The following is a 27,481-nucleotide window of genomic DNA, read 5'->3' as shown; positions in this document are numbered from 1 at the left end:
AGTGTAAAATATCTGGGGCCACAATGCTTGATAATCGTACACTGTAAAGTTAAGTGTTAAAGGATAGAACACCAATTAAACGCCTTTTTGTAACACTTTTTGAACGCTTGTAGACGTTCAGAAATTTAACACTACGTGTTCAACCAACGTTCAATTTTTGAACACACGTGTGCAGATTTTGAACGCTACGTGTTCATCAGACATTATATTGAACGCCATGTGTTCCATATCTGAACACACGTTGCACAGGAAATGTGTTCAAAAAATTGAACGCTTTTACGCGTTCAAAGGGCTGTAACACTTTTTGAACGCATGGACGCCGTTCAACGATAAGTGTGTTAAAGGCTAGAACACAAAATGCGCGCTTGTTGAACACCTTTAATTTGGGGCGTTCACGGGGTGTTCAAGCCTTGAAATAACATTACAGACCATTGATATCCAGTAAAATTATTTATTCTAAAAATACACGAAACATTTCTAGAATGGAATACAATAATTTACTGTAAAATGGGCTAATAAACATCGCAACTTTGTATGTTAAGTTTGTCAGAGGAAAAAACCAACAGTGTTAACACCTTCCTATCAAAAACATAAGCAATAAAAATATTGTGGATTACGTTTTATGTTCATACTTGTTTAAAATGTACAAAAATCATCTGAAAAAGCTCAAAATTTGGCATACTTATTGTGTTGAAAAGTGCATACCCCATTTTTGTAAGATGGTTTCTTAAAGACATTTCCTCTTGTATAGACAATAGTAAATTGTGAAGAAAAAAGGAGTTAGTCAAGGCTTCTCTAGAGCACATGGTATATATGGTATATCCACACTAAAGTAAACACAACATGTTAAGTTGTCAAAGTGTCACAGTAAGGCACAACATGCAGAAAGTGGGGAAAGTGAGTCCTTGGCAGGGTAAAACCTATTTCCTTGTCCAACAAAGTCCTTCATAAACAAAAAGGTTTGTTTGTTTGTAATATCTTTAAATAAACCCTGAAATAAATTGGTGACATTTCAAAAATATACTTCTCAGAAATTTAAAACATATTCGTAAAGACCTTTCGAATTCTGGTGTACCCTGCTATTAATTTTTAAACAATTTTTTTTACCAAAAATGGTAAAAATCACCCTTAAACTGAAAAAATGTACATTTTATCATAACTTGAATATATCACATTCTGGTAATCCCTAATGTCTTAAAAATGTGTGAAATGTCTTTAATGTCCTAAAAATACAAAGTTGCAAATTTCTGCATAATTTGAACAATCTGAAAAAGACTATCAGTAGAGATCTAAGCTTATGTCTTAAATATCAAAGCTGTCCGATTAGCAGTTTTGAAAAAGATTTTTTAAAGATATTTTTGACCAAAAATGACAAAACTTACCAGTAAATATAAAAAATTGAATATTTCATCACAACTAGCACAAATTTGACTAAGGTCATTTTTAGGGACATGTTTACCAAATATTGAAGACGTGAGTAAAAGAGAAGAAGATTTTTCCAAAAAATAGCAAAATTTGCCTCAGAAATAAATTTGCATATTTCAGCATAATTTGAACATATCTGATGAGGGTAATCCCTTGGGACCTGTAATCCAAATATGAAAGGATTCGTACAGGCTGTTTTGAAGAAAAACCTCTGGATGTACAAATGTGAGGATAATGCTACACATCCACCTATTTAACTGACAGCAAAGCTAAAAACCAGTTGCTAAGTACAAGAGACGTGTTGAGCTACAATACAAAATAATCTACGGTTTGGTAGCAGGCTATGATCAACTAAATGTTTCAAGGGCATAAGCTTTCAAAGATCATAGCATGCTACCAAGGCTTAGATTAATTCAGAACAAAAATAGAGAAATTTATCAAAATTCAGTTACTCGACCCTTGGAAGTTTAAATGTACATTACAGATGAACTGAGGTTCTCACACTTGTTTCTAGACAGCTACCTGTACACTCATCTTCTTCATTATCTGTATCACCAGCTTCTGTAACAACTCTTTCCATTTTCAGTTAAATCCAACTTTTTACATCCTGAAAAAATGCAACAATAGGTAATATGGCGAGATGAAACTGTAAATGAAAGACAAGGGACTTGTTAGGTTAGAAAAGGGGAGACTTTCTTATACAGTGCCTCTCTTCAATACTGTTACAAAATATTTGCTGCTTCTTGTCATCAACTGATTAAAATGAAAAAGCCAAACTCTCATATGCTGAAACAATACAATGTATACTCTACGATGTTTACCTGATGTTTTACATGCGATTGTGTCTACTAAAAGACATGCGTTAGCTGTGATTACGCAGCAGCACTATGCAAGGCGTATCGATCGCGCTCAGGTCAAGGGTTATCGCTACAGTTGTGTGTTGCTATGACCCTTGACCCGAGTGAGATCGATCGATAGGCCATGGCCAAAAGTACCACTGCGTATTCACAGCCAGTTGTTGGTATACCAGCCACTGAAAGAAAAAAAGGTTTCTTCACGTGGTTAAGCTATTTCAAGGTACAATACAATTAATTTCAAAGGACGATAATATAGATGCTTCAAAAATCTAATAGCTTTCACTATTTTGGAGAGGAAACTTACCCTTTTTGGTCTTGCTTCCGCACGATCACAACTTCAGGGTGCGCTTACACGAGCAATGTCGCAACTTCCGTTTGGATGCATCATGGGATAGGAAAAGACACCAAACTTGAACACCAAGTGTTTAGAAGTAGAACGCTTCTTGCACGCCGATGTATAAATTAAAACGTTCATGGTGGTTTTCTGATTTTCTTTTCTAATTTTTAAACTTTCAACCAGTAATAAACGTGTAAAATTATTTTGTATACTTTCTTTTTCAGAAAAAACATGCTTTCAGCAATTGCAGGCCGGAAATATTTTTCACTTAGTGTGAAATTCGTTACACCGAAATCCGTGTACGTTTACCGGACAGTGAAGCAATAATAGTAAATTTAATATAGCCATTGTAAAGTAAAAAACACAAAAGACTGTTAATTGTTTCACAGTATTGTAAAATTTCTATGATGCTGAGTTTTTGAACACTTGAAGGAGATCGTTGTTAACACATAGTGTTCAGGTTTAGAACATCATTGTTAATATTATGAACACTAGTGTTAACAATATGAACACCAGCCGTTCAAATTTGAACACCGACATGTACATTTTGAACGCGTAAAGACGCGTCTAGCGTCCGCTATTTTTACGGTGTATGCATTATCAGTAATGATATGAGGTTATGACATCACAGAATTTACTTTTATTGACAAAGGTATCATATAATATAGGATAAGATATGTCTTAATGAAATCGATTTGCAGGGCAGGAAGGAAATATCTCAGTTGCCATTAAAGAAACAGTGTGCAATTACATGGACAAGCAGACAACTGCCTGGGATAGTAATGGATGCAAGGTATACTGTTTTTCCTTGCTTTTGGTTTTCGAACAAGAAATTGAATCGCTTAAATCACGTGTAAAGAATAACTAGTCTTTAATTCAAAAAAATCGAGATTTGCCACACATATGCTTTTCAATAAGAAAAATATTTACTTCAAATGCTATTGGCATTCCGCAAAGAAATGTAATTCCACATATCAGATCCCTACAGGTTTTATGTCAAGTCTTCTTATTTACGATTATTTTAAATAAAACATAACATTCGAAATTAAATATCTTATCACATACCACGATACTTTTGATTTTGCACTACTTAAAGCTATACTGTCACCTGTTCAAATTTTGCTACAGTTACCGTGGAAAGAGAAAATCTAACCAATCAAAGATTTTAAGCGTTTGGCCACTTTTTTAAAACAGCGCCCTCACATGGGCATTTTGAATACCAAGGAACGCCCTTTTGACCATATATTGGAATATTTAGATAACAGGTGACTGTATACCTTTAAGGTGGAACACGCCTCTTGGACAGATAGTATGACCCTCAAATTTCTACAATTGTTTTCTGATCTACCACTTGTTGGGGTTCATTTTAAAGCTCTTTGAGAAAGAAATATTTTGTCAGGCGTAGTTTTTCGAAAGTCACAATTTTTGCTATAGAGCTAACACAGGAATTGCGGTCATTTGATTTCAAATATTGCAAAATATTGAGTATTTTGTTTCAATGTTACCAAACTTTGAACGGTTACCCCCGATTATTTATTGTTCATTTGGTAAGAGAATGGTTGAAAGTTTCGACGAGAAAAGTTTTAGCAAAAGTTTAAACCTTTCACTTTCGAGGTGCATACTACCTTAAGATGCAGCAATTCATTTTGAAGTTTGCAGGTCTTCGACAAGTTTGTCTTCATCATTTTGAACACTGAAATTTCTTTTCTGTTATGCCAATGAAATTTATAGATTCTGCTTTGCCATTAAGAACATAATATATGGCTGTGTCAACTTCAGACCCTTCTATCCTGTATTTTGCAAGTTTGACTTCGTCAAGTGACAGTGACCTCAAAGTCGTAAGCAAATGTGTTGCCATTTATGACACATACATTGTATTCTATCATATCACTTCTACTCTAGGTGTCACCTGCATCCAACATGACAACAACCATATGCCTATGCAAGCATTTGAAATAATAGGAATTTTTCACCCAAACGTGAAGGCAGACGAATTAAAAACGAACTAAAAACAACTTAGACTGCGACAAGAGAAGGATGATATAAGACAGATATAGAAAGCCATTGATACAAGATGCATCTGGAAACCAAGATGAATCTTACATATGGAATGCTATGATTCTTCACAGGAAATGGTCTGTTCAGACTCACGGAAATCAGATTGATTCTTACTAGGTTTATTTGAATTCTTAAACACTAGTCAATTAAATTTGCATTTTAATACATCATAATCCCATGAAATCGTGGTGGACTTTATAAGGGCTATCTCTAAAAATAGAGAAAAATATAAAAATGAGATAACAAATAATTGTTGTAAATTTTTGTTCTGTTCATATATGGAACACAAGTCCTCGTGACTCCCTTTACGGACAATTGAAGTCAAAATGTCCTGGCATTTAAAGTGTATGTCCCGCATAAATTCAAAGTTAATTTTGCTTAAAATGAGCCATGCTATATGATTTTGCCACCCCTACTTTATCAAATAAATGCATCACCCCAATGAAACGACGCGGTTAAATATTATTAAAATGCAATATGTTGTGCGACTTTGAAGTTAGCTGCCATTCGGGTCGTTTCGGAATTCGCGGGCATTGCCACCGGAAATGACGTAACTAATAGAATGTACGAGTGAGTGTGTTCACCTCGGCCATAGCAAATGCTTACCGCTGTGGCTTCAACATGGTGAGAAGTTACGCCTTTGGTGGCTGAAGTAACTGCAGCCATTGTCAGTTTATTGCATTTTAGGATGATGTATTAGCCGCATTTGACAAAATTACAAGAAAGGGTCGGAAAAGAGGCATTCAGACAAGCGTTTTCTGCGGCGCATTTTCGAGTGCCGTGACTCAGAATAAACACGGTTCGGAAGCCAGATGTACGGTAAGATAGACTTTAATTCCTGGAGTTACTACATCGATTATGTAATCGCAATGCCGTACCAGTACGACCATTGTCACCAGAAAGCTTCGCGTGTATCATCATCAACTGTGGACAAGAGCGAGAACAGCAGCAAGACTGCGACCGGTTGCCCAAAACATGTCAAGGATACGGGGGCCGCGGAGAAGTATGGCCGTGTTTACATCCCCCAAGACTGATCGCCGATTCAGATGCTTTACGAAAGTGATTGTAAATAAATGAATACAAGTACTAGATGCATGTGTGACTCTATAATTAGTAACGTTAGGAGATATCTAATTTTATATTCCTAAAAAGTTTACGTAGTGATTGACTGACTCTTTGCGAGACTGAACGATAGGTTGTGTATAATACAGCACGGCGCTGCCAGTAACATGACATGACAACAAGTGTAGCAAAGAAGTTTATACTGTTGACGAAGCAGTCGCGTTGTCGTGATCTGTTCCCTTCTGCTCGACTAAGTCTCCCCTAAAATATTTTAGCTTCTTTGAGAATTTCGCAGTCATGAAACAATGAACACTGTGCTTTATATCGCTGACACTTAATCAAGAAAAAAATTGCGGAAGCGTAGCTGATCACTCCGTCACAGAAATGGCCGGCTGAGCCGCCCGGCCTCGGGTGCCAGTGTGCCCGATATTTACATCATGTCAATTTAATTTATCTCTTCCCGAGAATTTGGCTAGACATGTCTTTACGGTCACATATTTTTAAAAGTGCCAATGTTCATGTGAGGTTTTATAACGCCAAACTGAAGATTTTGCGGCGAGAATACTACTTTGGTGTATATGCTAACATGACCCTCAGCCTGTTCCACTTCCAGCTGTTGATAGGAAAGATGTGTGTTATGAACGTGGACAATTTTCAACTTGATCTCTACTACATTTATCTACAAGCGTCATGGTGTAATTCAAATTTTTATATACAGATTTTGAACGAGGCAATTTGTGTTGAGAAGTAATAATAAGGTGGGATGGCAACTCCAGACTTATATTTATATTTTGTTAGCTTGCGGTTGTGTGTACGGTAGTGCACTGGTGTGTTTGACTGTGGTCACGGTGGGCTTGTCACTGACGCGACGGTCAACAAGAGTTCCGCTCTTGTTCTCGTTTAGGTTAAGGTTCCGACTGTTAAAATTTACAGGCCTGTAAATTCTGAACAGCTTTGTCATATCTTCTGTGACGATGATATTCTCAGTTGCACAGCTTTCACTCATGAACTTGTCACTATCTCCATAGTCAATGCACGAAGTCACCATCACCCATTCTATTAGTGACGTCACAGCTACTTACGCCAAAACGGGGCGAGCTCGGCAATTTCCGGAAATGTCGCCATGATGGAAATCGAAAAGTGCAACTTTTCCCGTGTTTTCGTCGAAATAACAAATACAACCGTCTAAAACCGCTCAAATAAGCTTCAGTTTGTGTGTTCATGTTTGTTTTATTAATACCAATTTCATTGACAACCAGAACTATAGTATATGCCCCAAGTCAAACGAAAAAGTCTCAAAATGTGGCAGGACTCACATTTAATATTGTTTACATAGAAAAAAATAACATGCAGGATTTGTACCTGTGGAACGCATATATAAAGTCTCCTTGTGATTCGGAACAAAATGTGGAAGAAAACTTAATAGTCTGAATCACTCAACGGCGTTTGTTAGTTAAAATTATACTGTAGTTGATTATTATTGTATTATTAGCGTCAAATATTACTATTATTATTATGATTATTATCATTAATGTTGTTGTTGTTGTTGTTGTCGTTGTTGTTGTTGTCATTGCTCTTGTTGTTGTTATTATTATAGTTGTTGCTGGAACGAATCCAAATTGACAACGGTTGAAAGATATTTTCATCTTGTGTCATTACATCTACCGTTGCTGTTTAACAACTAGCTGTTTGTTAGTTAAGTTAAAAAAGGCTTTCAAACCAAAACTTTGGACTTATCCTCAACTTCAAACCAAAACAACCTTAATCTTAATTGGCATTCAAAATACGTGTAGTCTGGTATATAGCCGGTGAATCATTGCATTTCTCACCTGAACACGCTGTTAGACATTTGTTATTGGTTTTGAGAGCACTAAATTATTGATCTTCGAACGACCATATGTCAACATTTATCGGTACTAAATTGTTAATGTACATGTTTTAATCCTGGTCTTCACATGTTTTAAGATAGTGTTCTTTTTTCTTCAACTTTAGAAATATGTAGTTACATTAAAAGAGGACAAAATCAATCAAACATTGAAACGTTTTTGATGGTTTGTTTCACAATTTTGCATTTGAAAGCTCAAAATTATTGATATTTATGTCTAAATCTGAATGTCGACATTTATTGCATTTTGCAACATGAGAAAAATAGTAAATCTGCATAAAGGAGCAAAAAATAAATCAAATAATGAAACATTATGGATGGTATTTAATTTATTTTGACATTTATTATTAAATTATTTCGATGCACAATTTTAAGTCACTACATTTCAACATGACTTGGTTCAACATCAGTATGTAAAGTCGTTGCCATTGTAGAATTAGTCATTCACTTTTGAAATTGACGTTTTTACAGTCGCCTTTGTTGCATGTTAACAGCACATAAATGGTCCATATATATTCGCGAACATTCTTCTTTGTAATGTAAACTAACAATGCCACAAAGTTAATAAACTTGACTTTTACAAATGTCAATAGTCATAACTCATTCATGTAACGTACGTGTTTTGGTGTATTTATGGAATAATATTGAACAGACTCGCATCTTGTGACCTTCAGATAGACCAAGGTTTCTTTTCCTCTATCTCTATCATTCCTATGGTTGGGACATACCATTATACAACAGTCTTAGTTGCTGTTCAAGTTCAATACAAATATATGTTTTAATAGTGAGCTTTTTAGACCAACTTGGAATGCATGTTTGATAGCGTAGATTTCTCGGCATTGATTGTTTCATAGAGTCTATAATTGTTTGCAGCATTTCTGATCAGGCAAATATTGCGTCATTTGCTTATGTCACTGTAACTCTGATTTTGTGGCACAAATCTAAAATGTCACATAAGAATTCCCGGTCCTTATTTCTTACAACACAATACATACATATAGATAATTCTGTTCTGTAATCACATGTCTTAATACAGAAGGATGTCACGTGATTGGTGAATTGTGTTATAAGAACTTCATAAGTGAAGCTTATGTAAACACTCTTCGTATGATTTCTATCGATACATATGCCTTTTAGGTTACAGTGGCGTCATTTTGGTGAAAATGACTATATATTGTAAATATCAATATATCTAACAGCATTGCATGATCAAAACTTTTTGTCATTTCATTTTAATTGTCAGATTTTTCTACCAGATGTCCATTTAGCCCTGTATGGTAGTGACGTGTGACCCTCGTCCTGACATTTCGTTTTCCATATTCTGTGGCCTATATGATGTATGTAGTGGTAGTTCCGGAGTTTGAAAAAGTACAGGCTGCAGGTTCACACACTGGTATTGTTGTACGACTAGGAGTGTAAAAGAAAGACCATAATGAGTATTCTCTCTCTCTCTCTCTCTCTCTCTCTCTCTCTCTCTCTCTCTGTACGTACGTTCCTGCATACATACATAGATACATAGATACATAGAACATACATAGATACATAGATACATAGATACATACATACATACATACATACATACATACATACATACATACATACATACATACATACATACATAAACAGTCAAACATCTTACATGTACGCTGGTAAACATACTGATATACATGCAGAGACATACGGATAGGCGTACTAAGAGACAAACGCCGAAAAACATTGCCTGCATACACACACATACCGTAGTGCCTTCGGAACACTTGGATTTATATGAAACAATACCATAAGACTGAATGTTGTTTACATTCGCTACAATTGTTGTCCTCAGGACAGGTTTTCATTGTGCTGACATCATAATAATAGTATTGTTACAAATTCAAAGTGAAAGAGTGGAAAAACGTTGCAACGGGAAACAGTTTAACTCACCAGGTGACGCAGTGACTTGGTAACCATACAATGGAGCCATAAACACCGAACTATCCGTTGCTGGCGCTGTTGAAGGATGATGTCTCATTTCGCTCTGCATTTCGCTCGTTCCGGATGCCAGATACGCCTATAAAACACATTCCATATTGTTAGTATTCTTTACGTCACGGTTCAGTTTCTTAGTTTCTCGGCTATATTTACAATGAATACAAAGGTCAAGTTTGAAAGTGATGTGGTATACTATGTGTGATAAAAAGTAGTGCAAATGTGTTGTAATACATGGATAAGCCCATGACCATGACGTAAACATAACCTTAGACACATCGTCATTACACACGGCATGTGGTACACAAAAATGAAAATTTTTGCGGGTGGCAATTTTGCTGGAATATGACTAGAGCTGCAATTCATCATTTTTTCTTTCTTTAAACGTGCTGTGAGAGATGTTATCAACCTACCACTGCTGTGTTTTTACTTCGTTGACCAATAAGCCTGTTAATGCAAGATCCGTAGGTAATGATAGATATTACGATGTTTGCGACAGCCAGTAACAAGAGCAGTGAGTTTAAAGCGATGTCGGTATTTTGCTGTAAGAGAAAATCTTTATCAGGCTCGAGACGGAAACACATCGCTTGCAGTGTGCAATCACATCAGTCAGAGTAATCAATTTCTCCAACGTACTTGTAGCAGCAATCATGGTTGTTGTGTACAGTATGTTTGTATGTAAAACAAATCATGCGTAACTTTCCAGCCAAATAAAGATATTTCTCTTTCTGTACATCGGCAGTGCCGTGTTCTAGAGTACAAAACTTTATATGCATCAAATGAGACTGTGGCATGCATAAGCAACAAAATAAGCCATTTATTGATATCATTGCATTGAAGTTTTTGTAATAGAAACGTATGTACCCTCCCACTATTGAGATTGTAACTATTTTGATGACCTAGATAAAAAAAATTGAAAACAAAAATAAGCCAAGGGATTTTTTCTTTTGCGGATCTATTAGATAAATTCGTTTTTGAACAAATGTGTGTTTAATTGGTCGAATGATAGCAATATCAGAACGCCAGACGCTTTAGTTTCAGTTATCCTTGTGACATATAAATGAAACGCCTCTCAGTGTTTCTGAATTGTTTGCAAAATAGTTCAATATTACTTGAATGCATAGATTATCAATTAGTGTGATCCATATTATCATCGTATGGTATCAAAATCTATCAGAGTATCGTGCAAAAATTAGTGTCTAATAATGGTTTGACATGACTCACAAGATGTTTAGGTATTTCGAAGCATTCGTCTTGACGAAGACATCTATCATTAATTGCCAGTGCAAAGCACACAAAAAATATTAAAATTGGTGTGAAAATGGAGGCTGATAGTATACGGAGAGTCCTCGAGGTCGTAAGCTGTAGGAAAGTCGAAAACAAAAGAGTTGTAAATTCAACAGCTATCAAATAATATTTTTAATAGTTTTTTAAATAAAATATCAAATATACACATATAGTTGACGAAATCAAATGTTTGACATAATATGCATTGATGTGAGTCAGAAATCATAACATAATGGTGTTCATATGGGATTGCAGCCAGCATGCTTTTCTACTTCACGAGATTTTTCCCCTTGCATATATATATATATATATATATATATATATATATATATATATATATATATATATATATATATATATATATATATATATATATATATTGCTTTTATTATTATCACCAAAATTCTTTACTTTTCTGATTGCAAATGGTTGTATCTATGCGTAGTTAAAACGTAGCAGAAGTTATGTGAAATGTCCTATAATCATTAAAAAATCAATCATTAATAACTTACCAAACAGCTTTTATTACTTATTTCGGCTACCAAGCAAACCGCACCAGTAATCATAAACTGAAACAGTAAGTAGTTACGTTTCAAATAACTATGGACGATCACTTGTGACAAGTAACAAAGGTCTACGATTCTATCTATGAGTAAAATTTAACAATAATGTTTTGTCGAATTCTAAAACATGCACTAGCGTAAACCAACATTACCTATGGTTCTAACTTTACTTTTTTCAACTGTTCTGCTTCAAAAGTTTGATCCAGTAATTATGAAATTGAAATTCATAAATGAGTATTAATTCTAGGTTAAGTTTCCGCTCCAAATCAAAATATCACCATTATCTCTGATGACCTAACATCTTGGTATTTTAATAATGTATATTTTTAATGTCAGCATTTTATTTGAACGGAAAATGCAGATTAATTTCTTCAACAACCGTCTTAGTGGCGATTTGTAGCACACTCTGTTAATTTTGTCGCTTTTATCAAAGTGCTTTCTCAGGTATGTGATTCTAGCAGTAAACATATTAGGTTTGAAAGAATTTAGCGTTATATGAATTGTCAGGTTGAAGTCACACATCACTCACGAATAAGCCGTTCCAAATCGCTGCATATAGAAACGTCATTGGTCCATTATAGATCTTCTGCACTGTTCCTATCATGACCACGGTTATTCCTATGACAATCTGCGTAATGCTGAGTGCAACGACAGCTTTCCTAGGACGATTATTATCATTATCGTCGACCAACTGTCTCTCCATCATGTGTGGTTCAAATAGCTAGATCTTCAAAAAACAAAAAGGGTTGGCTTTATGCAAAACACATTTGTGTCCAGACGTACAAATACCTATTGTAAACACAGTATACATTGAACCTCTATGTTTTTATCATTCTTGTTACAACGTGCAACTTCACTGAATATATTATTTCGAGTACAGGTTAGAGAGGTTAATTAGTTAAAAGAAAAAGGTCGTCGGAACTGCTCCTCTGCGACTCTCTTAATTACAGACAAAGCATTTTTAAGGAGGATATCTAGATTTAGCTGCAACAATCAAATTGTTTGATGTAATGTATGTTCACTTTCATCCATCGCCAACAAGCCTTGGATTCAGTGTTTACATTGGTCGTATGGATCCTATGCGACTCCCTAAAAAGATAAAATATAGTTTCTTTTTCGATATCTCTCAGTCTCTAACAACATGTGTCTAATTTTTCAGTAAGTTTTGAGGCATCCCAGGACGTTGGTCGCAAACAGCAGCTGGAGAAGTTCTAGCGATAAGATATCAAATACACGATAAAGTCAGCTTTCTGAGAGCACACACTAACATTATTTAGAAATCACTTGATGTTAAATGTCTGGTGAAAGCAACCTGTACTGCTGAACTATTTAGCTTCCGGGTCACGGTGGCAATATTGTTACGCTAGCAACAGAATTTCTACATAAAAGTTTGCGCGAGTGCTATTTTTTTATATTTCTATGTTCAGGGTCCTAAACTTATGCCACGCCCTCAGTTTGGTAATGATTGGCACACTCTGACGTCACAACGCTGATCATTTACATCGAATAGCAGTCCGCACGCCATCCCTTATCTCTGCCCCGTATCCGGTAACACAACATGTTATTAACAAAGTAAGTACCCCCACGGGGCAACCCATGCTAGCCATCCGTTTCTCACCAGCAGACTCTCCCGCTAGCGATATGTCTTCGACCAAAAGAATACTACAAGCTCTCCTAGACAGACCACGTTTAGGCGCCAATATACGACTAGAAACGAGATAAAACAACCAAACGTACTTTTCTGTGCTTCGATTGCCTTTTCGAACCAAAAAATCATTTAGTGCCGGTAATTATCCCTTGTAAAAACCGGATCGACGACGGTATGAACTTCACGACGCCTTAGTGAAAGGCTAATATTATTATGGCAATTGACTGCGTTAAAAATTTTTAGCGAGTCACAGCAGCCGATACATGTCGGGGATGTAAACGAACAAATCACAGAATACAATACATAGATTGTACATCTCATGATTGGGTATACGGAGGACAAGAATGAGACCTTGATGGAGCCAGTTGTTAAGCGATAAACCCGGAAGTAACTTAGCGAGAATAGAATATTTCATCTATTTGCACCGTTTATCGCATTTGTCACGTTTTGTTTTCAATTGTAGAAAGATTATTTCCTTGTCGCCTATGAAAGAGGCTAAAAGAAGCGATCTGTGCATATTTTACCCGGAGATCGTCCTGCCTTTAGGACCGCGTTTTAGGCTGCGATTTTCCACCTCCTGACGGCGAGCCGCTTCGATCAATCGGCAAAAAATTGTAGCTGTGGCTGACGAAACCGAATTTTACGTCAAAATATATATATTTACAAGCGTGGAGAATCGTTTTGATTGAATTTTCGCCGCATTTTGCAAGTGTTGCGAGCGTTAGCGTAAGCAGAGTATGACATTAATTATGCAAGCGGAAACCCTAGAAGTTGAGCTTATTCGCCGTGGGGAGCTTACGAAGGTGTGAAATACTTCCCGCTATCAGTGTTATAAGATACGACGTCGGGCAAACTTCGGAAAGCCGAAAAAAGTCGACTGGAGAGGGTTTGGGGACACGCCCACATTGCATTTTCCTTTTGCCATATTTAATAATCGCGCGCTAAACGATTAAAGAAATAAACGTAACTGTTCTCTAGACCATCAACTGTATTTCTGTGATTTTGCAACATTACCGTTTCACCTTCAATTTATATCTCAAGTATGGAAGGTTGCCTTCATTAAAAATAGCGATTGCTTTTCATTGTTTATTCTTAGGTGTACAGGTCATGCGCCGCTGACCTCAAAACGCTCGTAAAACATTGGCTTGGCACAAAACACCCAACTACAGAAGTATTTGAACAATCTCAATCTCTATTTAGACCATGATGTGGATCTCTTTAGTTTAAAAACTTTGGAATCTAATGTGGATCATTGTTAGGCAGGTGTAAAGTAGACTTGCTTGTTTTGTCGGCTGCCGAGATTTTAACCTTAGTAAACCTATGTTGATATGTACTGTCTATTATTTCCGTGTGAGTCTGAGACAGCAAAATAGGCTTAATGCTGAACAAGTATTGCGGGCATGTCTTTTGATTTGTTACCAGAATAATACTCAAAGTTCACCTTGTGCAACTAAACCTTCCTTCGAGAGATTTACATCATTACAACATTAACACCGATACTAAAATTAAATTTACATTGAAAGTATACTTACCAAAATGGCGACTTTGAAGGGTCACGATACTCTTGCCGTCCGAAAATTGATCCGCCTAGTCAACAGGGAGTTTGTGTTATTCCAAATTAGGACTTACCGGACGATAACTGTCGTCAGAGTAACCCTTGGAATGAAAACGGACTTCCAATCAATTTACCAACTGGCTATAGCTGGATATATTCCAGCAGCAAGATACTATTGCCTGACAGCAATGCTCCACAATACCCGATGTCAAGAGTATAAACACCCTCATTATAATAACAATGGAACGTTCTGAATACGGAACTATGTCAAGAGTATAAACACCCTCATTATAATAACAATGGAACGTTCTGAATACGGAACTATGTCAAATAGCCCTGCCTCTTTCCAGTACTACTTGACTCATTGCCTGTTCTGGGGAAGTCATAAAAATTCACACAGAAATAAATAAAAGGTGCAACAGACTTTACTTCCACAATCTTTGATCTTCTAGTTATCTTTGAAAGTCAAAAGAATGAAACAGAGAAGTAAATCGTCGTTAATAGTACCATTTGCATATACCCGATATATACATAGATACAAACATAGGTTCATATATACATACACAGGTGCCGCCAATTGGTAAATTTTATCAATTTCGCAAAATCATCATAAAACATGTTTTGAAGGCTAATATACTGATTTAGTTATCTTTGACCTTGACCTAAAATTTGGAGGGGAAAATAGAGCTGCCCTCCCTCTGGCACACACGGAAAATATGCCCTCCCACTGAATGTTGATGCCCACTGCCCTCCAGTATCTATGGTCTGCCCTCTCCCCACAACAATTCAAGCTCCCAACTACCCTCTCTCCACTACTGAAATTCCCCATTGGCGATTAGATACCCTCTAGGCAAACTAGAAGAACGCAGAACCATATGAGCAGCTATTAATATGCCTTGGAACATTGCTTCCCTCTAAATCTCCCCTCAAGTTCTATCAACCACGGCTTTCTCCTCCCTCTATACACATTATCCGGTACCCACAGTCAAAAAAATTTCTCCCCGCCCACTGAAAACAATGAAATTTCTTCCCTACCCACAGTAAATATCGGTTTTTTCTCCCCGGCCGCTGATTAGTTTGAAATTTGCCCGCCCGCTGAAAAACTGCGCACGAACACCTTTTTGCACGAACAGCTTAGTTGGCGGCACCTGCATACATAGATAAATGGAGACATAGATAGATAGATAGATAGATAGATAGATAGATAGATAGATAGATAGATAGATAGATAGATAGATAGATAGATAGATAGATAGATAGATAGATAGAGAGATAGATAGATACATGGGTTGATAGATATATGCATGCATGAATGCATGCATACATACATACATACGTACGTACGTACATACATACATACATACATACATACATACATACATACATACATACATACATACATAATATACATAATACATACATACATACATACATACATACATCATACATACATACGTACTACGTACGTACGTACGTACGTACGTACGTACGTACGTACGTACGTACGTACGTACGTACGTACGTACGTACATACATACATACATACATACATACATACATACATACATACATACATACATACATACATACATACATACATACATACATACATACATACATACATTTTACAAATGTTAGCAACAGAAACAACCAAACATGTATTGCACATTTTAGTCTGTTTTTATTGATATTATAAAACTGTTCTTTTTTTTTACACAGTTGATGCAAATAAACGTTGTCGAATATTATAGTAACTTACTATTGATCTCAACTTTTTAGGAAGGGATCTACTTAATTTTGGGGAAATTTTCTGAAGATACAGTGCAGTTATAAAATAATGCAAAAAATAGTAGAAAGGATTGAAAGGCGCAAGAGATAATAGAATGGCAAGATTTTATAAAAAAATTATTGTACATTGTGATCTATACCAATTATATTGACTACGTTTACTAAATGAGTAATTTTTCAGTACGATCTTATAAAAATACTGTATACTTGCCTGATCAGGATACTAATTATTTGGGAGAATGCATGTACAAAGAAAGCAAATTCTAATAGTGTACAAAACATTGGACTGCCTCGATAACAAACCTATCTTTCATTTTAAGAAAATAATTTGTCATAGTTTAAAAATACCAGAGCAATAGAGTTTTATGATATCTTTCAACCGAATGAAAAAATAATTCTCCACATAAACTATTTGTTTTCTGTGTTTTGCGTATTTTCTTTGTACCTTTTGACACAAGTTTATGCGATCTATTGATAAACATAATATTGCAGAAACTAAGCTCTTTATCCTATATTAATAAAATGCATACAGTGCATTTTATGCATAATAATGATTATCTGATAAACTATATTTCACTTTAACAAATATTAAATATAAAGAGGTCATGGACAAATGCTATCAGCAGATACCATAATTAGTGCACAGGGTCGAGGATTAAACTGAACTGTTGTGAAATCATCCTTTAGTATCACATAAACATATATTTTGATTGACTCAAGTTGAATAACCATTTTCACATTTAACCATAACTTATAAATTAAGACTTTTAATTAGAAGTTGGCAGCCTGAGAAAATTGCACAGCTGGCGAGGTCATTTCTTCGGCTGTAAAATCTCAAATGTGCAAACAAAAAATGAATAGAGTAAGTAAATAACTGACTCTGACTGTTGGTAAATTAACATCGTTTACAGAAATGAACACGATTGGAACTAATTTGGGATAATTGGATGGTATTATAGTAATTTTGATTTCATCTACAAATGTAATCTCATCTGCCTTTCTTTTTACGTTACACACTTGTTCTATGAGTAATTTGCAATATTGCAACATTCAGCTATACGGCACCTATAACTTTTGTGAAATTTATAAAATATGAAAATCCTCTTATCCCAAATTAGTTCCAATCGTGTTAATGTAAGATTTTACCAATGACACAATAAAACCGCCGATTTGGCATATTCTGGAATCTAAATCATATCTTGCAATCTAATGGAACCAGAGAACTGTTTTTTACCAGGTACACAAAATTAACGTGTTTTGATTTTTGATAATATAATTCAAACACTGATCTTGCAAAATATTTAATAAAAATATCAGTGGTCAATGCCATTTTCAAACGTTGTACCAAGTGCAAAATAAATTCAAACGCATCTCAACTTGCACCATTATAGACATTAACTTTTCTCAGTTTTTAATGCCAAAGGAGGAGTATCCCTCCCCGGCATTAAAAACTGAGAAAAATCACAAAAGGGGAAAGCACGAGATTCCTTTGCCATTTTCTCATAGTTTTATCTTGTAACAAACAAATTGAAAACATCTCTCAGATTGAAACAGACATCACCATTGCAGACATCAATTTCTTAAAATATTCCATGTAAGGGAGGGGACATCCCCTCTGGCACTTTGTCCACCTGTACTTTCAAATTCTCCCGTCACATATCCTAGTGAAAACCAAGTCATGATCATGATGCCCAACCAAACTAAACCATGCTATATATTTGGATACTGGTTATAGTATTGGCGTTTTTGCCAACATTTTCCTTAGGCTCTTAATTTCATTTTGTAGATTTCACCTTTTCCAACTGTCATATATTAGACGACAATCTAGCAGGGTAAAAAACTATTTGAAAGGTCTTTACTATTTCTTTATCTTTATACATTTTACAAAATATGCATCGTTATTAATCTAAGTTAGGCGGGGGGCTAGTCGAAATTAGTGAGTAAGAGAGCGGTTTCTCAAATTCATCATGGTTGGCAGGGGTTATTCGTAATTTCGAAATTCCAATGAAATTCCTCCAAGCCCCTCTTCTCAAGGCCGTAAGTAATGACGTCTTCCTGAAGATGATGGTTATCGTCAGTAACTCCACACACGGTATATCAAAAAAGGACGACCTTCATTGAAATGCCATCGGTTAAAATTTATAGAGTACGTATTTCGATGGTATCATAGTGCAAATATAAGTTAAACATTCCTCGAAAATACATCGACAATGAGGTTAGAACAGCGGCATGATCGGCATTATGAACCACAGATCTAACAGAAAGTCACTACAGCACTGAGAATTAGAGATTGTTCCAGCCATGGCGACAGGAAATACATTAAAGTATTGTATGTATAGGATAAAGCCCGAGTACGAGGGCTCTTCTGGTATATAAAGTCCAACCCAACGATAAAATGTCGAGGCCGCAGGCCGAGACATTTTATTGTAGGGTTGGACTTTATATACCAGAAGAGCCCGAGTACGAGGGTTTTATCCGACTTAAAAACTATCGCCCCTAACTGATATATTTTTGTTTTCAATGTGTTCCGTCAACCGTCCCCTTTGTCAATGTAACATGTTTAGGATATGAATTAAAACTTTTATTTGTGAAATAGCCTTCCAATGTAATGGAACATCCTATAAATGCCCTAGGCCACATTATATAAATGCCCTAGGGCACAGCAGATTTTCTGTTGCAGCTGGTTTCCGCTGTGTTACCAAATTTGAATATTAAAACGTACCAGATGTCTACAGAATATGACATGTTCACTTTTGATTGGACAGTACTTTACTACGGCGCTGTCATTCGTTTCTGGAATTTGGTGACCAAGGCTTTATGAGTAGATAAAACACCCTGAATTGAGCACTCTGATTGGTCAATCAACAGTAGATAGTTTTTATTAACTATTCTAATCGTTTTTCATATCGCACACCAGAAATTGTTTATAACTTTGAGTTATATTATCATAAACTATAGGAAAGCTTTTACACAATTTGCTTCGTTCAATTTTGTTCATAAATAAATGTTTGTAAGCACACACCGCTACACAGGATATGGCATCCAAGGAATTTAATAAGCAACAGTGGACAAATACAAAGCAGTGATAACCTAACTACGGAAAATACAATGTCAAGCAAAACTACGAAAGTAAAATCTAGGCAAAAAAACCATTTCAAAACTAAGCACAAAATAACTCAAAGATTGGGTGAGGGGTCTCCGCCAGTCTGCTTCCTGGGCAAAGGTTTGGGTTGCAAAGTTGTGTTTGCAGACCTTTGGAAAGCCGAAAGTGAAAGTGGTTCCACCGAGCCGGTTGAGATCACCTTCTTGAGTGGGGGTACATGCAATGGACGGCCCACAGTGGGAAGCAGACTAGTGGAACCAAGGAGGAGATGGGGTAGGTGGCGGGATAGCTTGGCAGACAGCCTGATGGCCTAGAATGAATAAAACTTCATGCCGGAAAATGCCGAGAGAGTTTGACCGGTTAAGAAGGGCTTGACTACGCAGTTTCTGCGTAGTGAAGCTTCATTACGTATTCATGGTGACCCCTGGCCAGCTGTCAATAACTTTGGGGCTTTTGTCTTTTGGCCTGCTTTGCATATGCGTCGTTGGACACGACCTGCCAATCACCCAGGTAGTCAATTAAACTATTAATTGACTGTTTACCGACCCAATTAACACTATCCAGCAGTATCAGTCATATTTTAATCGCGTGGCCCGGGTGGGCACAACGTAGGAACGCGTGTATTTCTATGTGTACGTTTCACTTGTGGTGTCGTTTGTATCATCGTGCGTTTGAAGTCCTTGTTTCACTTACAGTATTACCTTCAAGGTGACGGCTTACTATTAATGTTCAGTATCATTGCACCGAGTTCTGCCCACGGTGAAAACCACCTGTTTTGCCTACTAATTACTGCCCGTCGCTGCCTGAATGTAGCCTATCATAGCTACAGTAATCAGTCAATATATAATACCCCGCGCCTTATACTTTCTATATACACTTGTAAAATCATAGTCCGAGCCGTAAAATTGTTGACTTTCGATCCGATATACAGGTTGATCGTTGAATCGCACCGGCGCATCCATGTTTACTTGCCCATAAGCTTACTACTCTGCAAAGGGTGGGTAGATGGAATTCCAGGGCCAAAATGAACACCGGGGCGAAACTTTTTGTGAATCCATGTGAAAACATAAATCATTTATCTGTTTTGATATATACTCCTTAATTGTAAGTTTGATCAAAACCGAGACCACATTCAAGGGCTATGCAGACTGTCCATGTACGCACACACAGGCAACCAACGGTGAATATCAGCGTCAGCGGCATAACTATCGGGTCGTAAATCGATCGGCGGTTTGGGGGCCCTGGACTATGATTTTATAAGTTTATATCACAAACAAATGTTGTGGAATATTAAGATATCGACCTATTACTGTATTGAAAAGGCCAATTTCGTGACAAGCATTGCTAGAAGAATGACGGGCAGGGACGGCAGTAATTAGTAGGACTGTTCTTTGAATACTGTTCGATATTAAGTGACGGTCAAACTTTTGGTAGGCGCGCGTGACCGGCGGCACTTACACAAACTGGTTTGACAAGCATATAATTCAGTTTTTTTCAGTGTTGTTACCATTTGTCCGTGGTGGAAAACATTGACGGAAAACCAGAGAAAACGGTCCCGCTCCGAGAACAGCCCCGAGACGGGGACGGCCACACTTGTGGTGTTGTTTGTACCATTGTGCGTTTGAAGCCCTCGTGTTTTCTACAGTATTACTTCAAGGTGACAGGCTTACTATAAAAGTTCAGTGATCATGGCATTGAGTGTGTTACATGTCATGATGTAAATCACGCAATGTTTTTTTTACATATATCCCAAGGATTAGTTTTCGCTTTCTTTTGCCCTCGCGAAGTTTGCGAAAATTTCTCGCTCTGAAAAAATTTCCGGCCACAGTATCATTGAACCCACTCATTTTTTTCTGGGTGACCTGTGACCAAATGTACGTAATAGTGAAGTCGATCATACGGGAAAATAAAGGAGTATTAAAAGCAAAGTTCTATTCGTCTATGTCCGTTCATTGTCAAAGTCAAGGCAAAATGGTGATCCTGAATGATTTCATGACCATTGGGCGATAGAACTTTAATTTACTCTGCAGTGCGCCTGTTCGATACACAAACATTACGACACTTTTGTCTGGGTAGGTATTAAATTTGGTCTGGCCGAGAAAAAAAAATTAAGTGTACGTCGAGCTTAAGGAATGTGGTTACATTCGCGATGTTTTATTCGAAATCATTTATTCTAGGGCAAATGCACACAATTTATGCCGTTGGAAATACTGGCCGCTCATAAATAAGACATAAACTCAATATGTGTGCATCTTTACTTTTATTGTCAAAATGCCAACGACACCTACAAAATACAGAATAGTTCAGTCCAGGTATTTGCAACTGTGCCATCAGACTGGTCAACCGAAAATCAACCATAGGTGTCTTTTGGCACGCGTATACGCCAGACACCTAGGCGACGGTAATCCGCACCACTTATCACTATCTTGAAGGTACTCCTCCCCCTATACCACTGGCTATCCCGCCCTCAAGGCAATACGTCATTCGACCAAGCATTGTTATTGTAATTTCGTGCATAAAATTAACAGCGAGGTCACCCGGTCAAACTCTCTCGGCATTTCTCTCATGTTGGACCAGAAGCTTGAAGCAAGGCTTAGGTTAAGTGCCGTGCGCAAGAAAGATTGGTAGCTAGATAGCGGGTGCTAAGGTGTCCACGTCAGCAGGTGAGTAGTTAGATAGCCAGTATTAAGATGACTACGTCAGCAAAATGGAAAGCTGGAAAGCAGGTAATATGCTGTCTACGTCAGCAATGCAAAGTGACTTCGGGACATGTTTGTTCTGCAGGCGGCCTAGCTCCGTGGACTTACAAACTAGATTTGTGTTAACACACAATTCCTTATTTAATAAGATATATATTACCAAAGTCTGGTTTATAAAAAGCATTACATGGCAAACCTTACTTTACGCATGCACAGTAAATTCTTTAGCAAAATAATCTTTGCTCACTTTTATGCTGCCATTCTTACCGCGTTTCTTCCATGACAGCGATGAGGCCAGGTTGTCATTCATTTAGATTTAACCCTAGTCTACCTTCATTAATGGAATTGCATTTTACTACTGGTGTTAGTGAACATGCCTGTCTATATACCGAAGTTCACCGTCTGTGTATACAGTCAGTTTAGATCTCCTTGTAATGGATACCGAGCTGTGATCACAAGGCATTGTGCCATTCACTTGGGCTTTTCTTGAATACTGACTGCCCGTGGATCTGCAACATAGTTCTCTTGTTGATTGGCACCTATGGGAAAAGTGAAAAGGAAATTTTAACTAATTTTCACAGAAACAAATGTAAATTCGTCGACGTTGATAGAATGCAATAGACCTCATTATAGTATGACGTTAAGTTATTGTTGTATGCCAATTCATCAATAGGTCAGACTTTAATTGACTCAAGTAGAAAGTGACGCGATACATATTTGTACTGGGATACATAACACAAATAAATCAGTGCATAGCAAAGTATCCGCAGGTAAATCACTGTAAACATGCATGCAACAAAGTCTGAATTTCGGCATTTTTATGTATGTGTCACTCGGCCATAAACGTGTCATTTCATAATATCACAGAGTAACATAAACAGAGTGGCAACACTTGCATGCCTTTTGTTCCATGGTCGTCTCGGTAGACTATTGGCTTTTCATATTAAAATGAGCTTGAAAGGTGTTAAACTTTTTGGAGGCTTGGTTACCTCCATGGTTTGTGGTTGATAATTACACGAGATTATGCGCAACATACGACGAGATGGCATCGTACTGCCAGTCGCGTAGCAACCATAGTTACTTTGTGAGCTCTCAGGCCAGAAACACTGCCTCACGCCAATCAAAACATAACACGCCAGCAGTTTCATAAACATGTCATTTCTTGGCGCACGTGTAAAAGACGGTATGACTGACCGTAAACCATTGAGTAAAACCAGACAGTATCGATAAAAGACTTTCAAATTTGGTTCAAACACACTCATTATATATTCATAAAAATATGAGAGGAATTTTAAAACGGTAAAACCCACTTTCCTGAAGCTCAAAACACTCCCGTTTTCGCCAGCACATCAATTCCGATCAGCACCACACGACAACAACAACACAAGCTTTGTCGAACATACTTTCGCTTAACAATTGGTGAAAATCCGAAAATTACCGAAGGGTGCATGGTCGGCACTCTTCGGAAAAGAGAGCCATGAGCTTCGTGAGGCGAGGCAAACATTGATTGCTTACGTAACCGCTTCACGCCTTAAACAGTAGCTGTTGCCACTCTGTCTGATATTACTCTGTGATAATATGAATGAACAAGATCTGAAATCGTATGATTTTTCCCGACAGTTAAAACAGAATAAAGCTTGGACTGTTCACGTGCTCTAGGTTCTGCGACAGGGTCTGTAATTTTGCCCATGTTTCAGAGCTGTATTAAAATACCTGCATCAAGTTTTGTAAGTACATGTTCGTATTCAGTCATAACAATTTTGACTCTACATATTGCCGTGGCAACAATCTGAAATAGTGTATTAACCAGTCAGAGCTATCCAAAGTGTTTTATTCATGGCACAAATTCACAATGTCTTTGGCATAGTGGCATCAACATAAAATGGGAACTTTCATACCCTGTCACACGCCTGTGTGCACAGAACCTTACATTCAGTCAGCTAAAACAGGGTACAGTGATGCATGAATGCAGAGAAGACCCAGTCACACATATTTAAACAGTACTATGCAGATCGACAAGATGTCCTTACAACAGTCAATAAATACTGAGTTGCCATTATTGTTACAGGTCTGTGCTGGTTTTGCTAACCATCAAAGTACGCATACCGAGACAGCAATATTTTTCGGTGGCTGTAATATATTGACATTTCTCCAGCATGATTCCAGATTTCAAATACTTTACTTCAAAACCTAACGTTCAATTGTCCTTAACTAGTTCTTATAAAATCTCATAAATCAGCACGTTAGACTCTTAACTTTTGAAATCACATATCGACGTTTCGCTTTTCGGTCATGATATTTGACAATGACGTGTGCAAGAAAATGTAATTGCTAAAGGACAATGGCTCAAGACAATCGCATATTACGAGGTCATCCCATCCCGTGTCATAACATGCAGGTAACTGGAAGAACGGATTTGAAAGTTGTGTCATAGAACTCACCAGGCATTCCAATCACATGGCTGCTTGACGTAATAAATATTACTTGTTGGCCAGCTCTTTCCTAGAAAATGATACTTTCATAATTTGATTTACATACCCTAGTCATCTTAAATGGTGTTGCCTTCATATTCATCGACATGATATGTCAAGTTTGTTCTATTAGCGAAGGCTTATATGACGGCATTCCCTACAATACATTACAACTTAGTCTTACTATATTTATTCGGCAAACTGTTATCGAAAATACAAACAAACAAACAAAACACACAGACAAAGACACAGAAACAGACACAGACGTAATATATTGAAGTTGAGCACCAGGTATTAGGACTAACATTGGGCAAAATACATGAAACTTTGATATAAGAGAGGACATGTATATTTTGCATTAAATTCAGGACCATTTCCTCTTATTCATATTCGACGACCATTCGTGGCTTTTGTCTGTTTCTCAACATTTTAGATAGCGTTTGACCTTATGAACTATAATGACTCGTCATATGCACATCATGTAGTGACCACAAGGAAAAGAGTCATTCAAAGGAGTCACCTTGCTATTTTTTCTTCAATATCAATCACGTGATCTAGACATGTGTCCCACTACATAGTCGTTGCCAAGTGATGGGCAAAGCAATGTCGTCGTCTGCACAGTGTAGTGCACGCGATACGCGTACTTTGCCCGGCAGCTGGAAATTTGAATACGCACATGACCGGATATGACATAAGTTGATAGAAAATATTCAACTTTCAGAATATTAACAGAACCATTTAAGTATAGCGGAGGACCAACTTACTTCAAGGTCTTGGTTGCCGGATTTACAACAGACGGCACCACAGCAAAACGCAGAGGTTATGATGACGAGAATTAAGTTTGTCACAGCTAGCAGGAGAAGGGTGCTCGCAATCGTCAAACGAGCCATCTAAATTGAAATATTGGTAGAAGATAGACACAAAGTAATGGTACCCCATCGACTATCAACATAAAATAGAACTGAAAGTTGAATAAATGTATATTCATGTGAATGAGTTTATAAAATATCAACAGAAAACTAGACCATGATTTTACTTATTTGATGTTGATTTGCCTTCTGATTTTTTTTCTGGCTCAGAAAGGTTCTACGTAGACGTGTTATCGAATTGTAAGTCAAAAAATACCTCTAACCTATTGCAGTTACAAAATATAAGCTTGAGTAACCTGACTATCTGCCGCTGATAATGATCATGGTCATAGCTGTAACTATCATGTCGTCTTACAATCTTGACGTCTTTTTACAGACGTGACGCACCTGGCCTTCAGGTGTTCCGTGCCGGCAACCGTACTCGATGTCATGGCAAACAGCTTCAAGATTCACCACTACGCACAGTAACACGATCAAGGCTGGTGTACATAATGAGGCAGAAACAATGCACATAACCATTGTGGTCACAATCTGCAGACATATGAATATCGAGAAGAGTGTATTACAATCAAACATTAAAGAAGTTTATCTTGTTACTTAATTAGCCAGCAAAAGTCATCAAAAGAGAAAGAATGGTGCCCCGAAGTCATATCATGGGGTACCTGTACTCAAAAACACATATGTCTCAGGGTACTAGTTACCTAACTAGTGCCCTTAGTATCTCGGTGTTGAAATCGTGCAAGTTTAATGATCTCTTACTGTTGGTGTCCTAAGTCTGTGTTTTGAAAAGAGGAGGATTCGAGAAAAAACGAGATTAAATCGCTCATGTTGCTTAATCACATTAGGTGACGAAGTATTAGATTTGATAGATCAAAGTGAATCAGAGAGTATAAGATAATATTCTTAGAGATTATGCTCGCTAAGAAATGCTGGCTCTTATATATATGAAAATGACCTACCCGGCCTGTTGTTCTCCATCTAGCAGCTCGAAAGCCTATCAGCCCAGTGATCACGAACTGTAATTGTTTATAAAAAAGTAATAAAACCATCACATCAGCAGTATGTATGAAGATACTTTGAAATTAATGGATACAACCCATTTTGTGATTAGGCCTAAGGTCTTTGAAAAAACAAATGCTGTGCCGATGCATTCCGTATCCTCTTTCTTAGAGGGCAGGAAGAGGTTTTAAAACAAATCGAACCATTCACATAGCCTTTCCTAATCCGGAATATCTAATCTGATAGGTATGTTGTATGTGAAAAAATACAAAATCTCAACAACGACGGTTGCCTGTATGATACTTATTGGATGCAACTTTTTGGTCCAGGTTATATTTTGACATAACAAAAGAGAACGAGCTATTAAAATGAGCAACTCACATACACTCCAATCCACACAGGTGTTGTAACAACCTCCAGAGTACCGTCCAAGGCAATAATGACTGATCCTAATATAATCTCCAGACAGCCGATCACGATTTGAGAAATGCTGAGTCCGGTCACTGCACGATGGGATAAATGCCTCCTACCTCCGTTGTCTGTCAGCGGCGCCATTTTACGGTCACAGAGAAAAACTATAGGTACCATATAATGTTTAAAGATGTAAGTATTCTGAATACAAAATCCTTAGCACATTTCCAATCTTCAATATTGGGTTACCGTCTCTAGCCCGTCAATTCGATGAATTATCAAAATTCTGATACAAGATAATTTGTTACTCTTTCTCCTTTTCAAAATTTTTTTTCCTACGTTCAGTATTGCTATATAAGATTATAAGATTCGAGAATGATAGGATGATGGAAATTATTTATGGCATGGCCCCTATCCAAAACAATCTCTCTCTGTCTCTCTGTCTCTGTCTTTCTCTTACTTTCTCTTTTTCTGTCTCTGTCTCTGTCTCTGTCCC

General features: G+C 37.1%; 1 protein-coding gene and 1 long non-coding RNA gene across 2 annotated transcripts in view; both read right to left on the bottom strand.

Moving 5' to 3' along the window:
* LOC139152680 (uncharacterized) overlaps positions 1 to 14,902 on the bottom strand; it is a 115,943-nt gene extending 101,041 nt beyond the window's left edge. Inside the window, exons 1-4 of the long non-coding RNA XR_011556681.1 lie at positions 14,623 to 14,902; positions 11,972 to 12,169; positions 11,392 to 11,448; positions 10,817 to 10,954 (exon numbers count right to left, since the gene is read on the bottom strand). This is a non-coding gene — a long non-coding RNA (uncharacterized lncRNA). The remainder of the gene's footprint in view (positions 1 to 10,816; positions 10,955 to 11,391; positions 11,449 to 11,971; positions 12,170 to 14,622) is intronic.
* A 6,600-nt stretch (positions 14,903 to 21,502) lies between these two features.
* Positions 21,503 to 27,284, bottom strand: LOC139152539 (uncharacterized). Its single transcript, XM_070725754.1, has 6 exons — positions 26,956 to 27,284; positions 26,535 to 26,591; positions 25,963 to 26,106; positions 25,471 to 25,596; positions 24,677 to 24,737; positions 21,503 to 22,774 (listed from the first exon to the last, which is right to left on the bottom strand). Exons 1-6 carry the CDS (start codon positions 27,160 to 27,162, stop codon positions 22,707 to 22,709), a joined length of 663 nt encoding a protein of 220 aa, XP_070581855.1. The 5' UTR covers positions 27,163 to 27,284; the 3' UTR covers positions 21,503 to 22,706.
* Positions 27,285 to 27,481: the final 197 nt, after the last annotated feature.

This window comes from Ptychodera flava, chromosome 2 (genome assembly GCF_041260155.1).
Source record: "Ptychodera flava strain L36383 chromosome 2, AS_Pfla_20210202, whole genome shotgun sequence".
In the NCBI taxonomy this organism is placed as follows: Eukaryota; Metazoa; Hemichordata; class Enteropneusta; family Ptychoderidae; genus Ptychodera; species Ptychodera flava.
The sequence above is the reverse complement of the archived record's forward strand: the minus strand, read 5'-3'. Positions and strand labels throughout refer to the sequence as shown.

What these genes read in the sequence shown, in the direction of transcription:
- LOC139152539 (XM_070725754.1), bottom strand. Translation starts at nt 27,162, where the DNA reads ATGGTACCTATAGTTTTTCTCTGTGACCGTAAAATGGCGCCGCTGACA. An exon ending in GATGGAGAACAACAGGCCGG is followed by an intron (nt 26,107 to 26,534) that starts GTAGGTCATTTT and finishes ATATGTCTGCAG; the next exon opens with ATTGTGACCACAATGGTTAT. An exon ending in ACGGAACACCTGAAGGCCAG is followed by an intron (nt 25,597 to 25,962) that starts GTGCGTCACGTC and finishes ATTTCAATTTAG; the next exon opens with ATGGCTCGTTTGACGATTGC.